This window comes from Pogoniulus pusillus, chromosome Z (assembly GCF_015220805.1).
Source record: "Pogoniulus pusillus isolate bPogPus1 chromosome Z, bPogPus1.pri, whole genome shotgun sequence".
NCBI lineage: Eukaryota > Metazoa > Chordata > Aves > Piciformes > Lybiidae > Pogoniulus > Pogoniulus pusillus.
The window spans coordinates 97171447-97188634 of NC_087309.1; the positions used below are offsets into that span (position 1 = coordinate 97171447).

Here is a 17188-nt window from a genome sequence, read left to right on the forward strand (position 1 = left end):
ATATATTAATCTTAAGGAAGGTGGGGAGGGGGTCAAGCAGCAGCAGCCAAAACAGTGGCGGGGGAAGATAGCAGTGGGTGCAGCAGAAGCAGCAAGGGGAAGACACAAGCTGTACTTCCAGACATAAAGCTCTTGATGCTCCAATAAAATAATATTAACTTATCCATTGTTGCCATTATATGGCCTATCCCTAGGATGTTCACCTCTTCACTCAGAGCTTCCACTTTTAAGTTTCTCTTTTCAGAATTTTTTTTTTATGGCTGAGCTAGAAATATAGCTCAAACGGCCACAATCCACTCCTTTAACATAATCCCCAGTGGAGCATCAAGTCATTCCATCTAATTAGGGACATCAGTGTCATTGACAGTAGTCAGGCATTTTCTCCAATTCCCAGCCATCCATCTCCTCACTTCCATCTGTCTGAGCACTGGCAAACAGTCAGATATTTTTCTTCAGTGAATGGGATGGAGCAGGACTCTTAGCACTCACAGGGTTCATGCTCATATATGGTAGGTTCTTCATGGGGTTTATGGGCACCACAATTATCTGCAAAAGAACTCATAATGACTTATATCTACATTCTCTCTGATAATGTCAAGTTCCTCTGTGGAATACATTGTATTTCACCATTCCTTTGCATAACCCATTATGAATGAGCATATCCTTTGGCAGAGACCACCACTCAGACAGGCATAGCCTCCCCTGAAGGGGAGAATACACAAACAGACTTCCCTAACAAATTCTTCTCACGAATGACAAGTACTCTCTCACCTTCTACCTTTTGTAACACATCTGAATGAGCTGGACCTGCTCGGTTGGCAGAACTTCTACTGTTCACCACTCAGGTAGCTTGGGATAGATGTTTCTCCCAATTCTTTAAGGTTGTTCCTCCTATTCCTTTTAAAGTTATTTTCAGCAAGCCATTGTAACATTCAATTTTACCTGAGGCAGGTGTGTAATAGGGGATGTAGTTTATCCACCCAATGCTGTGCTCTTTGGCCCAAGTTTTTATAAGGTTATACTTAAAATGAGTGCCATTATCTGATTTGGTTCACTTTGGAGTGCCATGTCACCACATGATTTGTTATTTCCAAGCTGAGAATGGTGTTACATGCAGTGGCATGGGAAACTGGATAGGTTTCCAGCCATCCAGTGCTTGCTTCTACCATGGTCAGCACATATTGCTTTCCAGTCCGAGAATGAGGTAGAGTGATGTAATCAACCTGCCACACTTCACCATATTTATACTTTGCCCATCGCTCACCATACCACAAGGGCTTCAGGTGCTTGGCTTGTTTAATAGCAGCACAAATATCACAGTCGTGTATAACTTGTGTTATAGCATCCATGGATATGTCGATTGCTCTGGAGCTCCACCTTTCTCCAATGCATCATGGATCACTGCATGACAAATCATTGAGCTGTGCTTCCACCCCTGGGGCAAATGATTAAGCATATAATGAATCCCCCTCCAGGTGAAAGCAAACTAAGGCTTGCATTCCTCCACTATAGGAATAGAAAAGAAAGCATTAGCAACATCTATGGTTGCATACCATTTGGCCTCCTTGGATTCCAGCTCATGCTGGAACATGAGTTCTAACTGGAGTTCTGGCACAGCAGAACTGATGGGCAGAGTTACTTCATTTATTCTGTGAAAGTCAACTGTCAGTCACCATTCTCCATTTACCTTTCGTACAGGCCATATTGGACTGTTGAAAGGTGAATGAGTTGTTTTTTTTTTTATGATGTCCTGGCACTCAAGACAACGAATCAGATCATGTATGGGCACCAAAGAGTCATGCTTTGTTCTATATTGCCTATCATGTACAGTTTGAGTGGCAATTGACAACTTCACATCCTCTATATTATGCTGTCCAACAACTGCAGACTCATCTGAGAGCTCAGGTCTAAAGAACAACTTCAATCTGTCTCCAACAGCTTCTACAGTTGCTATTCCAGAGGTCTATTTATAACCCTTGGGATCTTTGAAGCGCCCTTCTCTCACAAAGTCAATTCCCAAGATGCAAGGTGCATTTGGACCCATTACAATGGCATGTCTTCACCTATCACTCCCAGTTAAACTTATCTCTGCCTCCCATCTTGTCAATTCTTGAGATCCTCCTGTAATTCCAGAAATAGAAATAGATTCCATTCCTTTACGACTTGAGGGCATCAATGTACACTGAGCACCTGTGTCCACTACAGCCTTACATTTCTGAATTTTCAAGGTACCAGGCCGTCTAATACATACATTCCAGTATATCCTGATATCTTCCTGGTCCCTGGTCTCCACCTAGTAAGGGACAGGGCCCCTTTAATGTTGACAATTGCAAGCACAATTGGCACAGTGTTTAATGGTATTATCTGAATCACTGCCAGAACTGTTTTTGAGTCATTCAGCGAAACCGAGGCAACTACTCTTTTACTCTTGTCATTTTGTAACTCTCTCACTCTCTTCAGGAGAAGTGAGGTAGGTTACCCATTCCACTTGTCCATGTTTTCACCAAACTGGTCATGTAAGATTACCCAAAGAGACTCACATGACTGTTGTCGTCTATTTTTAAGCAAGTTAGTTCAAATTGGTCTTCTGGGAGATGAGACATACCCACTCCGATGGCAAAGAGGAAAGCTCATTATCCTTCACCAACTGGGATGTGGAGGTTTCAGATTCCTCCTTCTTTCATGCCATCTTTTCTCTCTTCAGCCATAGTATTTATAGCTGACACCATGGCATTAAATGTCCTCCATCTGCCTCATCTGATCAGCAAACTCAACAACAGTCAGAGGAGTTGTTTCATCATCTTTCCCCACCATTTTACTTGCCAATGTATGGACATAATTAGAGGGAGTAAGCTGAATAAATTTCTGGAGGAGAGCACAGCTCACAGGTCCTCTGTCACATAATCTCCATAGATTAGCTCTCTTATGGCCATCTCTCACAACCACTGAATCCCCTGTTCAATTGTATTCCAGCGTGAAGGTCTCCAGGGCAAATCACCCCTGTTGGGGTACCACAGTACCACAGCTGTCAATACACGCAATCAGAGGTTAGAATTGCTGCTGAGTTGTCCTAAGTGCTTATTTATGCAATTGTCTCTCAAAAAAACTCTCAACTGCCTCACTGTCTGAGGGTTTATTCCTACAGTATCTGTATCTCCATCCCAACATGTGTTTAACCAACTCATCAACAGTTCTCTCTCTTTCCGGGCATAATCTTGCTCAATATGCCTGACCTCCTTCCTTGGCAATGAGGCTTTCTCTTCATCATCACTATCATCCATTTCCTGAGCATATTTTCCGTAGCAATAGCCTTTCCATTTCTTTTACCCACAGGGGTACCAGCCTTCACACCAGTAGATGTACCTTCTCCTGGATCCTCTTGCCTTTGCTTCATGAGTTGAGCAAACTTCTGAAACTCCTCAATAGCAGCAAAAAGGTCTCTAACTGTTCCACCCTTGGGATTACCCTGCTCTGGTTTATGCCCATCATCATCTCAGCTATCTTGACCCCCAATACTAGCCGCCATCCTTTTCCTTGTTTTAATTGCAGCAAGGGAGATCTTAACTGTTCCATTTGAATCCTCCTGCTCACTGCCATCTGTCTGCCTCTGTTCCTCACGTGGTGGTGGAATTGTGACTGAGGCAGATGGACTCTTTCTCACAGCAGTAACAGTCAGCTTGGCAGAAACAAGTGGGGCTAAAGCAAGAGCAGCATAATTAGCAGGCTCGATGGCATTAGTGGGCTTGCCCTCCGAGGACCCCACCGCATGCTCCAGTACCGCTTCAAGTCTCCTGACTGCAGGAGGAAGAACCTTTGCCTCAACAGCCCCTCTAATGGCGAATGGTCCAGTGTCAGGTACTCTCCTGCTGATCAAAACATTTGAGATGCATTTTCTGCAAGCAAGCTCCTCACCTTTACCCATCTGAGGAACTTTGCCATAGCTCACACCATTTGCAGCCAAATCCAGCGCCATCGCTGCAGCCCTCTGTGACTGCACCCCTGCAGGGGTTCCACCACTTCTACCCTGACTTTCTTCCATTCTATTTGTTACTAATGGGAACCAGATAGTTTCCTAACTCCATGCTTCAAGGTCAGTGGGGTACAGGGCATGTCCAACTACTTTTTCCTCTTTCAAAGGTTTCAAGGCAGGACATTTTGTTGCTCTGTGAGCCATCTGTCTGCCTGGTGCCATGGCCTTCTCTCCTCCATTTTGGTTGCAGACTGTGTCTTTAACTCCTATCTCCTTGCTACTGCCTCCAGAGAAGGTCCAAGACCTCACTCAGAGAGAGATTCTCCTTAGTCCTCCTTTTGTTGCTAATGTATTTGTAGAAGCGTTTATTAACAGCTGAAGTCAATTTCCAACTGGGCTTTGGCCTTTCTAATTTTCTCCCTGCTTAGCCTTGTCGTAGTTTTTTTAAAGAGAGACGACAGAGATTAAACTCTCAAATCAAATTAGAGAGAAAATACAGAGTTATATTTAGAGAGAGAAAACAGCGATAGACATTACAAAGCAATTGCCATGGCAAACCCCCTTGAAGTTTCCCCCATCCCCCAAAAACTGAATCTCCATTCCCCAGTGCTCCAATCCTCCCCCCCCCGCCATCGCCTCTGCCATCCAAGAGGTCTACTGCTTACATGTTCCAAATAAATTGGCTCCTGCCACACACTCAGGGCAGAAGGAGGAAAGGAGAGCCAGCTGACCTTGTTGTGAGTCTATAAAGGGATAGCAGAATTATGGGATTGAATAACAATCTTCTAGTCCCCAGAAAAATTTTTAACCCTATAGCCTCAACCTGGGACAAGCCTCTTAACAACTTGGTTATCTTCCTGAGTGCCCTACCCCTTCTTCCAAAGACCATTGTGGTGGTTTGGGCCTGACTGGGAGTCAAATGCCCACTGGAGCTGCTCTACCATTTCCCTTAGATGAACTGGGGAGCGGGGAAAATACAATAAAAGGCTGATAATAAGGTAGGGCAATTTAATAGCACAGGGAAAGAGCAAAGGCTACAAGTGGAAGCAAAAGCAAAGAGAGATGTCATTCTCTACTTTCCATCAGCATATGGTGGTTGATCTCAGGAAGCAGGGCTCTACACATAACAGTTGCTCTGAAGGACAGATGCCATCGATGAATATCTCCTCCTACTTCTTTCACTTAGGTCTTATGTCTGAGTTGACACCATATGGCATGGAATACCCCTCTGTCCAGCTGGAACTTGGATGATCAACCGGAGTATTTCTCTCATGAGAAGCTGACAGATCTGGGGCTCTTTAACCTGAAAAAGAGACTGAGAGGGGATCTTATCATGCACTTCTGCTGGTTCTGCTGGTATCATGAACAGTGTGGCCAGCAGGATTAGGAAAGTCATTCTTCCCCTGCACTCAGCACTGGTTAGGCCACATCTAGAATACTATGTCCAGTTCTGGGCCCCTTAAATTAAGAAAGATATTGAGATGCTTGAATGTGTCCAGAGAAGTGCAACAAGGCTGGCGAGGGGACTGGAGCACAGCCTTACAAGGAGTGGCTGAGGGTGTTCAGCCTGGAGGAGGCTCAGGGGAGCCCTTATTGCTGTCTACAACTACCTAAAAGGAGGTTGCAGCCACGTGGGGGCTGGTCTCGTCTCCCAAGCAACCAGTGACAGAACAAGAGGATACTGTCTCAAACTGTACCAGGGCAGGTTTAGGTCGGATGTTAGGAAGAAGTTCTTCACAGAAAGAGTGATCGGCCATTGGAATGGGCTGTCCCTGGAGTTGTTTGAGAGGAGATTGGATGAGGCATTTAGTGCCATGATTTAGTTAATTAGAAGGTGTTAGGTTGATAGGTTGGACTTGATGATCTGCAAGGTCTTTTCAAACCTGGTTAATTCTGTGACTCTGATTCATAGAAGTATCTAAAGGGTGGAGGCCACGAGCGTGGGGCTGGGCTCTTTTCAGTGGTGGTCAGTGATAGGACAAGAGGCAGCAGGTACAAACTAGAACACAAGAAGTTTCATTTAAGGAAAAAAATCTTTACTTTGAGGGTGTTCTGCCCAGGAAGGTCGTGGAATCTCCTTCTCTGGAGACTTTCAAAACCCACTGCACACGTTCCTGTGCAACCTCATCTTGGTGTACCTGCATTAGCAGGGAGGCTGGACTAGGTGGACTCCCATGGCTCCTTCCAACCTCTACCATTCTGTGATATATCACTGTGTGATTCCCCTATCTCTGTGCTTAAAATACCCATTTTTGACTACTACTGAAGATACTAGGCCAGATGGACCTTTGGTCTAATGCAGACCTATTCCTCAGCATTAAGAAATGCTACATGAACTCTACACTGTATTGTCTTACATCCATTGAATTATTACAAAGTTTCTGAATTCATCTTGACTATGAAAGACAAAGATTATTAAATATAACTGTACTTAACCAAGCAACACTGTTTAGGTTTAATTATGAGTACAGAACTTGTTTCAAATGAGCAGTAGGAAAAGCTCTTGAAGAAAAGTACAATGAAGACTTTACCTCATATCCAAATTAAGTCCCAAACTGAGAATGATACTTAAAAGTCAGATGCTTCTTAGTGTACGAAGACCTTTCATATTTTCAGCATTTTTTCAGAAAGTGCAGGACAGACATGCTGCAGCACCCAGATAATGTCCTACAGAACAACAGTATTAAAGATAGCCTCAGCTCTACAAACCGGCAGTATAATCAAAGGACATGAGATCACAATTTAACAGGATAATATTTTATTCTCTCCAGAAATTTTCACATTAAGCATACTATAAATTGGCTTCTCCAGCTACCTGACACATTATTGGAATTGTCAAGTCTCAGTAAGTTTATGAATCTCTTTTTAACAAATGAGATACAATTCACAGGATCATCAATTCAGTATTTTCCCCTCACTACAGTATTTTCCCCTCTTTTGACATCCAAGTTCTCATGCAGCTAAAAATTAGAATTTTAACATATTCCACTCCCCTGCCCTCACCCCCCCAAAAAAAACCCAAACCAACAGCTCCAAAGAATCTCTACAAGTAATGGTCCTAAACCTCATTCATTCGCATTAAGCTGTATTTCAAGAATGGTGGCACAACACTCTGGGATTTATGAACCAAGACCATACAAACTTAATCAACAGACAGCACACTGAATAAATGAAAGCAATCTTCATTACTAACAGAGGGTAAGTTCTAGCAGTTACCTTCTGTAGGTTGTGAATGATAATGACAGTGTAACAGAAAGGTTCAAACAGGACTTGTTACTTCATAAGAAAATATCACAGGATGCAAAACTGTACGGATCCTTTTTTAAAAAACTCAGCTTACACATAGCCTAGTCATCAAATTTGATCTTTTTCCCTTGGAATGCTGTAATTAAAGACATTTGTTCCCGGCGCCTCTTGCTTGCTTCCCATGACGGATGAAGAGGCTGCTCCAAACGTGCTTTCTTACTGTCATATTTAATATTTCCAGCTTTTGCAAATTGTTGCTTCTTGAGCTGTGGTTCCTTTTGGAGAAGAGCTGTACAAAATAAAATAAAATAAAATAAAATAAAATTAAATTAAATTAAAAATAAAATAAAATAAAATAAAATAAAATAAAATAAAATAAAATAAAATGTTAACTACACCACAAACCTTCATAAAAATATGCTAAAATTACCTTGGGATTGTACATACTTACAAGAGTTTCTTAATGAGCTTTGGGGAACGCATTAATGTGGATGTTTACAGCAAGATTTTCTTACATTTATTTATATATTTATTATTACTGATCACATTTAACATTTGTGTAGACAAATATTCATCACTGTCTCCACTTTTTAATTTTCAATAAAGAATGTAACACCATTGGAGGGCTTGGAAATCTCCCCTATGAAGAGAGACTGAGAAATCTGGGTCTGTTAAGTCTGGAGAAGAGAAGACTGAGAGGAGATTTCATCAATGTGTACAAATATCTGAGGGGTGGGTGTCAAGCAGGTAGGACCAATCTCTTTACAGTGGTCAGCGGCAGTAAGACAAGGAGCAATGGATACAAACAGGGATATAGAAGGTTTCATCTCAATTTTAGGAGAAATTTCTTTACAGTGAGTGTGACGGAGCACTGGAACAGGCTGCCCAGAGAGGCTGTGGAGTCTTCTTCGCTGGAGACTTTCAAAACCCTGTGTTCCTGTGCAAACTACCCTAGGAGATTCTTGGCAGGGCGACTGGGCTCAATGATGTCTGGAGGTCCCTTCCAACCTCTAAAGTTCTGTTGATAATTTGATTTTGTGACATGATTTCCAAAACAGTACCACATATAATAGATGGAATAGAATATTTTAGGAGGTACTGAAGAGATTACTCACAAGAGACTACTTGTTATGTATTACAAGGCACTATTATAATGCAGTGGTTAACACTAACTGCTCAATGTGAAGTGCTCAACAGAGGAAAAAGCACTTTACCTGTGTAAACCCTACTTTAGGTACTTCTAATATTCAAAACAAGAAAACAATAAACAATATGCACAGGCTAAAATGAAAGCTCAACAATTCGACCACTGTAACAATAAATGCTACAATCAATACATGCCACAAAACTGAAATGAAACAAAAACCAGCCTGCAAAAAACTGCAAAGGCAACAAAATCTCACAATGTTTTTACTCTTAAAACTTTACCAGGTTAAGTGATACATACCTGTTCTTCCATTTCTAAGAGGCTGGTCCTTAGGATTTCTGAAAATAAAAAGAGAATTTAGGATTTTTCATGAAACTTGTATGATAATCAACATCTACAAATAAAGAATTCTCATCACCAAAACATTTGTATAGTAACTTTTCAAATGTATCATGGAAATTCTTTATATATTATTTCCTCTTTATTAATAAATGAATAAAAGTAATCAGTAGTTATTTAATTTGGATGCAGGTCTAGTTAGAAATCCTGAATGTCAATGCTAATGTGAACGTGAAAACTATGTAAGTGTCAAGAAAGCACAAGATGACTTAGAAGTAGTTTATGTGATTATGTTTTAAGCTGTAATTGGCTGCCATTTTCCTTGTTTGGCAAGGGCTACAATTTCCATCAGTGGGAAGATGAGAGGGAATGAAAAATAAGGGGAAAAGGTTTACCTTCTTCGGTTTTCATTTTTCTGATTAGGGGTAGACAAAGAATCGCAGAACATTGATTCTAACTTGCTTCCTTTTGCATGTGGCTTTCCTTTTTCCATGCCAAAGTCTTGTGCTGTCTCAAGGGCTGTGTTCTTTTCTTTCTTCAGGATTTTCTTTTCCTGTAGTCTGTCCTTTTCTTTTGCTGAAGAAATGTCAGTAACTGCTGCTACTCTTTTCTTTCGTTTTACTTTGCCAATGAAGAAATCATCACTGCTGTCACTGTCAGAATCTGATGACTGGTTATAAAACCTCTCTTCAGTACTATCATCAAAGTAGTCATCTTCATTAGGATGCTTCTGTTTACGATTATCATTCTTTCTTTCTTTTATTGCATTTAATTTGTTCACATTCATATTTTCTTTCCTTTTCTGATAGGCATCTTTCTTTTCTGTTTTATTCTGAGTGACCACTTGAATTTCTGCTGCCTGAAGTGATGAGTCTTCTGGAGCACACATTTTCTCCACTTCCACAGTTTTTTGCTCAGAGTCACTCTCACAAAGTTCTTTGGGCACTCTGTCAGTTTCTATTTTCATGCTAATTTTTGTTTTGTGTTCACATCCTTGCTGTTTTTGAGCTAGTTTAAGAGCTTGGTCATCCAAATTGTTTTTGGAAACTTGTGCTGATTGAGCCTGTTCCTCTGATGCAGCCTTTTTCAAAGGAGTGGCTTTGTCTGGGTTCTTTCTTGCATCCTTAAAAGATGTTACAGCAGCTATACAAAGTGCAGAAGAAAAATCTTTTGTTGCAGCTATGCATGAGTTTCAGAAGTTACACTGAAATAACGAAACATTCTTGCAGGATAAATATGTTGTATTAAGTAAGCATATTTTCAGTGTCCTTATCAATCATTTACTGAACACATGGAGCAAGAAATATTTTAAGAGTCCAATATCAACAAAAGTGAGGAAAATAAATTATCAACTGAAAACATTGTTAAACTTGAGTTTAACTGTGAATTTTCTCTTTCAGCAAATAATCTGCAGCTGATAATCATCTTCAGTTACGGCATTACTCTGCAAGCAAAAACTGCCGACAAAAAGCGCATTACTCAGACACAATTTAATGGGTACTTGATGTTCTCTGTTACTAACTTTGTGTCATTATTACTAGGATTTTACCATTTTTGGCAACAATTTTACCTGAAAAATTAGAGTTTAAAGAAAGCAGGAGTTCTACATACAGGACTTGACTTTGGAAACCTGTCATAATCTGTCAGTTCAATCCTATTAAATTTAGAGATGCACCACTACATCTGTTAGATTTTTAGAGTTCCCATTATGATCCCTGCTTCCCCTATGCCCTGTATCTTAAATGTCATACAGCATATTGTCACACATAAACTTATTCCAACCAATGTAAATGAATATAAGCTTGTGACGCTTGGCTCACTGAAGCGAGTTAAGATCATCACAGGAGCTTTTTGTTGGAGGGTTTTTTTTAAAACTTTTCATACTTGTTGTTCATGTCAGGAATATACAGGAACAAGATGACACAATACTGAACTATGTAAGTCAGAAACCAGTTAGTGCAATACTTCATACCTTTAAGTTCAACAAATCTGGGTTTCAAGATGGGATGTGTTGCAAGTCTTGCAATGGCTCGTTCAGCTGCAGTACAGTTTGGCTATACAAAACAAATTCGAAGTCACAAAGTCAATAGAATTGTGAATGCTCAGGCAGTTCTATATTGCTTACTGATGTGATTCACTGAACAAGAGGAAAAGCTTAAAAAACGGCAATATTTTTCCTGTTTTACTGTCACTCTAAATGCAGAAAAATCTGTCTGAACACTGACAGAAATGTATCAGACACTTAAATCTGCTGTTTCTCAGGTACTGAATAGGGATAACAGGATTTTTTGTTTAAAAGTATACCTTTTAAAAGGACACATCTTTCAGAGCTAACACATCGATCTTACATTATTTCTTACAATTGCAAAGCCCTTGAACAAAGGACAAATAAAGATAGCTGGCATTCTGCATGAAGGAATACAACAACATGCACAAAGTGCAGTATGTATGCAAAATGAAGGCAAAATGACATAGCAGGTATTGAAGGAATATCTATAAAATGTGGTTGAGAGACAGGGTTTAATCTTGTGGTAGAATACTAGAACTCTGTAGACTGATTTGAATAAGAAATAAATCTCCTTGCTTTAATTTCAATTAAAAAAAATCTATTTCTGACTTTAACACAGCAAAAGTTACAGGTACAACACACTGTAAAACTCATCTTATTTTCAGCTTCTTATCATAGCTCTGCTTGAAAAAAAAAAAAAAGAGAGGTTATCTAAGACCTTTCCAAAGACACTTTTGTCTTTCTGTTGAAAGGGAGGGAAAAGAGGTGAAACAGGCTTGTAAAACTAAAACCTATTGTGGAATTTTCTGAGGTGACAGCAGATGCACCTTTCTTCCTTTCTCTGAGAAACACTGTAACGGGTACATTTAGGGTACATTTACATTGTTGTGACCTGCGACTTGAGCTCTATGCTACAGGATGCACTGCAGCAGAAGCCACACAAACCAACAGATGATAAGCCTTGCAAAGGATAGGGCAAATGCCCCATGACCCAAGCCAACCTGAGCTGGGCTTGGTGTCCAACAACTCAATACAACACACTGCCTCTCCTGTCCTGAGTAACCACCACAAAAGATGGAGCCAAACTCACAGGTATGTAAACAGCACAGAATAAGGGATGGAGACTGTACTTTCTTTGCCTTGAGATGGAGTTAATTTTCTCTGTGGCAACCAAGAGGGTGCTGTGCCTCGGATTTATGATTAAAATATTTCAGAGCTGGTAACACACCCATCGTTTAGATATTGCTGAGCAATGCTCCCACAGTATCAAGGTCTTATCTGTTTCTCTCTTCTCACCCAACAAGCAAGCAGGGGTGGGCAAGAGGTTGGAAAGGAAAATCACACCTGGGACAGATGACCTAAATTGAGCAAAAGCATATTCCATTCCATGTCAAGTCATGCTGAGCAATAAAACCTCAGAGTGGAAAAGGAAAGGAGGAGGTGGTGGGAGCTTGTGGTTATGGCATTTGTCTTCCAAAGTAACCTTTATGTAAAATGAAGCCCTGCTTTCTGGGATGTGCCTGAACATCCTGCCCATTGTCGAGAAGCAGTGAATAAATTCGTAATTCTTCTTTGCTTACACATGCAGCTTTGCTTCCTTAACAGAACTGTCTTTATCTCAAGCCATGAGTTTTTCTCATTTTTGCTCTTCCGATGCCATCCTCATCCTACAAGTGAGCAGCTGCTAAGTGCTTTGTTGCCAGCTGGGGTCAAACCACAATGACATGAAGACTACCTAATACATAAGCAATGCATTGTTAAAGGATCTAATATACTTAACATGAGAGCACTTAGTGGGGAATCTTACTTGTTTATACATGTAGCAGAATTATGCCACTTAGTAGGAACAGTCATGTGTGCACTGCATAAAGATACAGGATCAAAGACAAGCCTACTTTCAGGCTAGTTTAGCTCTGAGAAGGTGAAATCTGAATTTTGGTCCTTGGGTGACAGTGCTTCATGCTGCCACCAGATTCCTTGGACAGCAAGCTCACATTTCTGAAGATTAAACACTATTTGTTTTGGAGACTTTTCTATAGCTGTAAAATCTATTTCTGAACTTAATTAATACACTTTTTCCCTCAGCTACTTCTTGTGGGTTTTGAAAGAGTATACCATGAGGTACAGAAAGCAGCAGCAGCAGCAGCAGCAGCTTCTGTGCAACATCTGGTGTCCTTTAATTCAAATATTTATAGAAAAAGTTTTTTTTTTTGTAGAAAAAGTTTAAGTGTATGCCAATCCATAGAGAAAAACACATTTTTTCCTTATAGCAAAATGCTTCACAAACACTATATGCACTGATAGACAGAAGTCAACAAACATGCAATATGACATTCACATTCTTTATAATTTCCCATTTTCTGTTTTTGTGTTTGTTTGGTTGGTTGATTTTGTTTTGGTCAGTATTTTTGTTTTGGGTTTGGTTTTGTTTGTTTGGGGGTTTCATTCGTTTGTTTGTTTTCTGGTTTTGGTGCACATCCAATGTTCAGTTTATTTTTCCTCAAGTATTTTTCAGTATATAAAACTTTGGCAGAAAATAAAAATTAAAATAAAAATGTCAGTTGTATTTGCAGCAAGAACACCTCTTCCTTCCTTCTGCCCCCAGTATGGGAGCTGCAGACAGGATAACCTGATGGTCTCCTCAATTTTGCCAAGCAATGCATTATTTCTGCATACAGTATTAAAGACTTCTACCATGTCATTCAACTCCATGAGGACATTTAACTGAACTCATCTCTGCATTTTCAAATATCTTAAGATGGAAAGAAACCAAAACTGCAAAACAAGCATTCTTCATCCTGAAAGGTAGATATGCACATAGGTAAGACATGTCCATTATAGCATAATAAAGCAAGAGTTGTATAACTGAGACATGTGCAAGTACACATGCTCCGCACAAGGGAAAGAACCTTTGTACAGTATGGCAATGACTGGCAAGAGAGTGGACATTACATGCTTGCTAAGACGAAAACAGATTCACAATTTAAGTTCTGAGACATACTAGGACAGGGGTCAGAAGAAGTATGGAATCTGACAGCTAGCAGTACTGTGTAAAAACCAGGCAGATGTGCACAGTGCTTCACACAGCACAGGTGAGAATGGAAACTGGGTGCCACAGGGCCTTGGGGCAGATGGGATTAGAGGGGCTGAAAGGGAACTCTTGTTAGCACACTTTAGACAGCAAAGGTTCAGGAAGGATCAAATTGCAGAAGCCTGAGATTAGTATGGCAACATGAAATGAAGAGTTCTGACCATCACTTTATTCTGATTAGCCTTCCTGTTAAAATCTACTTCAGTTTATACTGTCTCTGATACAATCAGTAATAGGAAGGGAAGAGGTCATACTTCTATTCTCCAATTTACTTTCGCACAAAATGCCTTGTTTCAGCTCTCATCAGAAACAAGTTTGTTACTAGAACAATATACTAACACATAGACTACTACTAGAAGGGTCAAAGGATGGTGCTATGAAAGTGGTAATGCCTGGTGGCCCTTCAGATCATCTATCAATTATTTACAATGATGACATTTGAATGGAGATAGTCAGAAACCCCACTGACAAGTATGCAGTACATGGCAAAAGCCATGGAAAAAAGTAACCTTGAAACATGTCATACTCAAGTTTCTAAACTGACTGGAAATGTAGTTTAATGATGACTGTAGCAATAGCCTGGTTTTAAAAAGAGATAATGGTTGGCAGAGATAATGCCAACCATGGTAAGCATTTAAAAATCTCAATGTTGGGCCAAAATATCATTGCATGTCCTTTCTAGCTGCTTAGGAGAAAAGCTGTTTACTGAAAAAAACCCACAACCAAACAAAAACAACCCAAAAAACTCTATTAATCCACACATTCTTTCCAGAACTGTAATGAGTTACAGCTGTCCCTCACAATAGCACGTGTGGTTGATATGGAGTCACGGGGCGGCTGAATGTGCCAGAGCATGGCTGCCACCCAACTCCATCCCATGACCTCATATTTCTTTGGAATAAGTTATTTTGTGACTGTGAAATGTTGCTAGTTCTCCCTCTTCCTCTATGTCTACAGGACTTGTAGTCATCAGAAGTGGTGAATATTTTGCTATGAGAGGCAAATAATTTTTGTTCTCACCCATGGCAGCACTGCTGTGTCTCAGCTCCTGATAGCAAGAGACTAAGTCGTGATTTGGCTCTGGCTGGACACTAGATGCCCACAAACTGCTATGTCACTCCCTCTGCTTAGCTGAACAGGTGAACATTCTTCCCCTCAACTCTCTCCTTAGGGAGAGGGGTCCTCACATTCTTCCCTTGCTCCAGTGCATGGTTGCTCTCACAGGAGACAGTCCTCCACAAACTTCTCCAGCACTAGTCATTCCCATTGGTTGCAGTTCTTCATTTACTGCTCTACCATGGGTCCTTTCCACAGGGTATAGTCCTGCAGGAACAGACTTCTCCAGCTTGAGTCCTTCCCAGAGTCAAATTCTGCCAGCAAATTTGCTCCACGTGGAGCTCCTCTACATGGATCCACACATCCTGCCAGAAGGCTGCTCCACCACAGGTTTAGCAGAGTTAGGGACTCCTTCACATGCACCTACATGCTCTAGAGTGGGTTGGAGTCCTCCATCAACCTCAGCCTGCAGGGGAGGTCTTTATTCCAGTACCTGGAGCACCTCCCTCTACTTCTTTACTGACCTTGGGGGCTGTAGGACTGTTTCTCTCAAATACTTTCACCCCTCGCTACAGTTACACAGGCTTCTCCCTTCCCACATTGCCGCTATTGCTGATGGGATCAGCTTTGGCCAGCAGCGAGTCATCTCTGGAGCTGGCTGGCATTGGCTGTATTAGACACGGGGGCAGCTTTTAGCAGCTTTTCACAGGAACCACTCCTGTGTATCTTTGCTACCAAAACTCTCCAAGGCAATCCAATACACTCGCCATAACATGAGGATGGATCAGCTAGGGAACACAGTAAACAAGTCTGTTGGAATTGGCAAGAATTCAGAAAAGAATGGTTCTCCAAATACAGTAATATTGCATATTATTAATAATAATACAGCACAATATTACTGCATGCAGAATTATTGCATAATATTAATAATAATACTGCATAATATTAAATTGCCACTGTATTCAGAGGAAACATCAGCACTAAATGCTTCATACTCCAGACTGCAACTGCTTAGTTAAAACTTGTTCCACTCACCATCAGCTTTACACAGTTTTCACTCAAGTTTTCCCCATAGCATCAAATGATGGTACATGTATTACTAAAGAAGTAGGTAAAATCTTACAGCAATTACTTCTGTGTGGGTCTCTGGAAAGCAGGCATGTCTCTACAGATTTTTTTTTCTTTTACTATTCTGAAATTTTAAAATAGGCTGATGAAAAATGTACAGTTGAAGCTAAAAGGTATGTCCTCACAGATATAAAGTCTTTGCAAAAAACGATGAGTTTTTGCAACAAAACTTGTTCCACTCACCATCAGCAGAATGAAGTCTTGTAACAGAACAGAAGAAAACCTGAACAGTTACTTACCAAACACCCAGATGCACAAATAACTTGAAGAAATCTCCCTTAGTTTCTTGTTTAGTTTTTAGTCTTTTCAACACTTGCAACTGTTTATGTTGGTTTACATTATTTTCTGTTATTGTGTTAATTAAACTATGCAAATGTTTGGATATTTATTTATCATGCAAGCGTTATGGAATTTGAAAACCCATAGCAAGAGGTGTGCTTGGAACAAATTTTTGGCTCATCTACAGAACTGCAAACAATAGAAGGTAAAAGTTTGGAGAATCTAACTGACATTTGATTGACAGCAGCAATCCTGCCTGTCAACTCATCACTGACTTTTGCAGCCTCTTGAATCCAGCATCAGATATATGGATGAGATTCCTCGAAATACTGTCAAGGTGCTTACACTGTCATAACTTCACCTGGATATCTGGATTGAAGCTATTGTTATCCCCATTGTTTGGTCACTTTTACCTTTACTCCTATACGCAGCTTGGCTTGTCTTTTAGCAAAAAGAAGTGTGAAGTATAAGCTTGTTTCTATCACTGTCTCCTTTCAAATATGGCATAAGTTTGAACAAAAATAACTCTCTTGCTGCACTTCCCTGTGTGTATGATAAAAAGATACCTACTATCCAAGCATTTGAAAACTTTGGAGGCTATTTTAAGAAGCACAGCACTTTACAACTGTTTGCAGAACATATCTACCTGGAGTATAAAAGCATCAGTAGAATTTCTCTGAATTAATCTGTCACAACTAACTTAGCCAACCATACAAATATGAGCTAAAGGCAATTTTTCTCCGGTTTAGAAAATAGTCAAAGGGGAATCAAGTGTTTCATCCCACACTACCACTGCGATCTACAGCAGAGCTTGGCATAAACACCAGACCTGCCCAAATACCAATTATATATTTAATCATGTATTAATTCTTTCCTTCTTCTCCATATGGATAACATAATTGCTGTGATTGTTTCAATAAAGGA

General features: G+C 40.3%; 1 protein-coding gene across 2 annotated transcripts in view; it reads right to left on the bottom strand.

Annotated features, from left to right (window-relative positions):
• Positions 1-6711: 6711 nt before the first annotated feature.
• The window catches only part of SRFBP1 (serum response factor binding protein 1), an 82983-nt gene continuing 72506 nt past the window's right edge, over positions 6712-17188 (bottom strand). For both annotated transcript variants that reach the window (XM_064140358.1, XM_064140359.1), the window contains exons 5-8: positions 10675-10756; positions 9098-9845; positions 8664-8701; positions 6712-7505 (exon numbers count right to left, since the gene is read on the bottom strand). In XM_064140358.1, coding sequence (XP_063996428.1) covers positions 7318-7505; positions 8664-8701; positions 9098-9845; positions 10675-10756 — 1056 coding nt within the window. In that variant the 3' untranslated portion in view covers positions 6712-7317. The remainder of the gene's footprint in view (positions 7506-8663; positions 8702-9097; positions 9846-10674; positions 10757-17188) is intronic.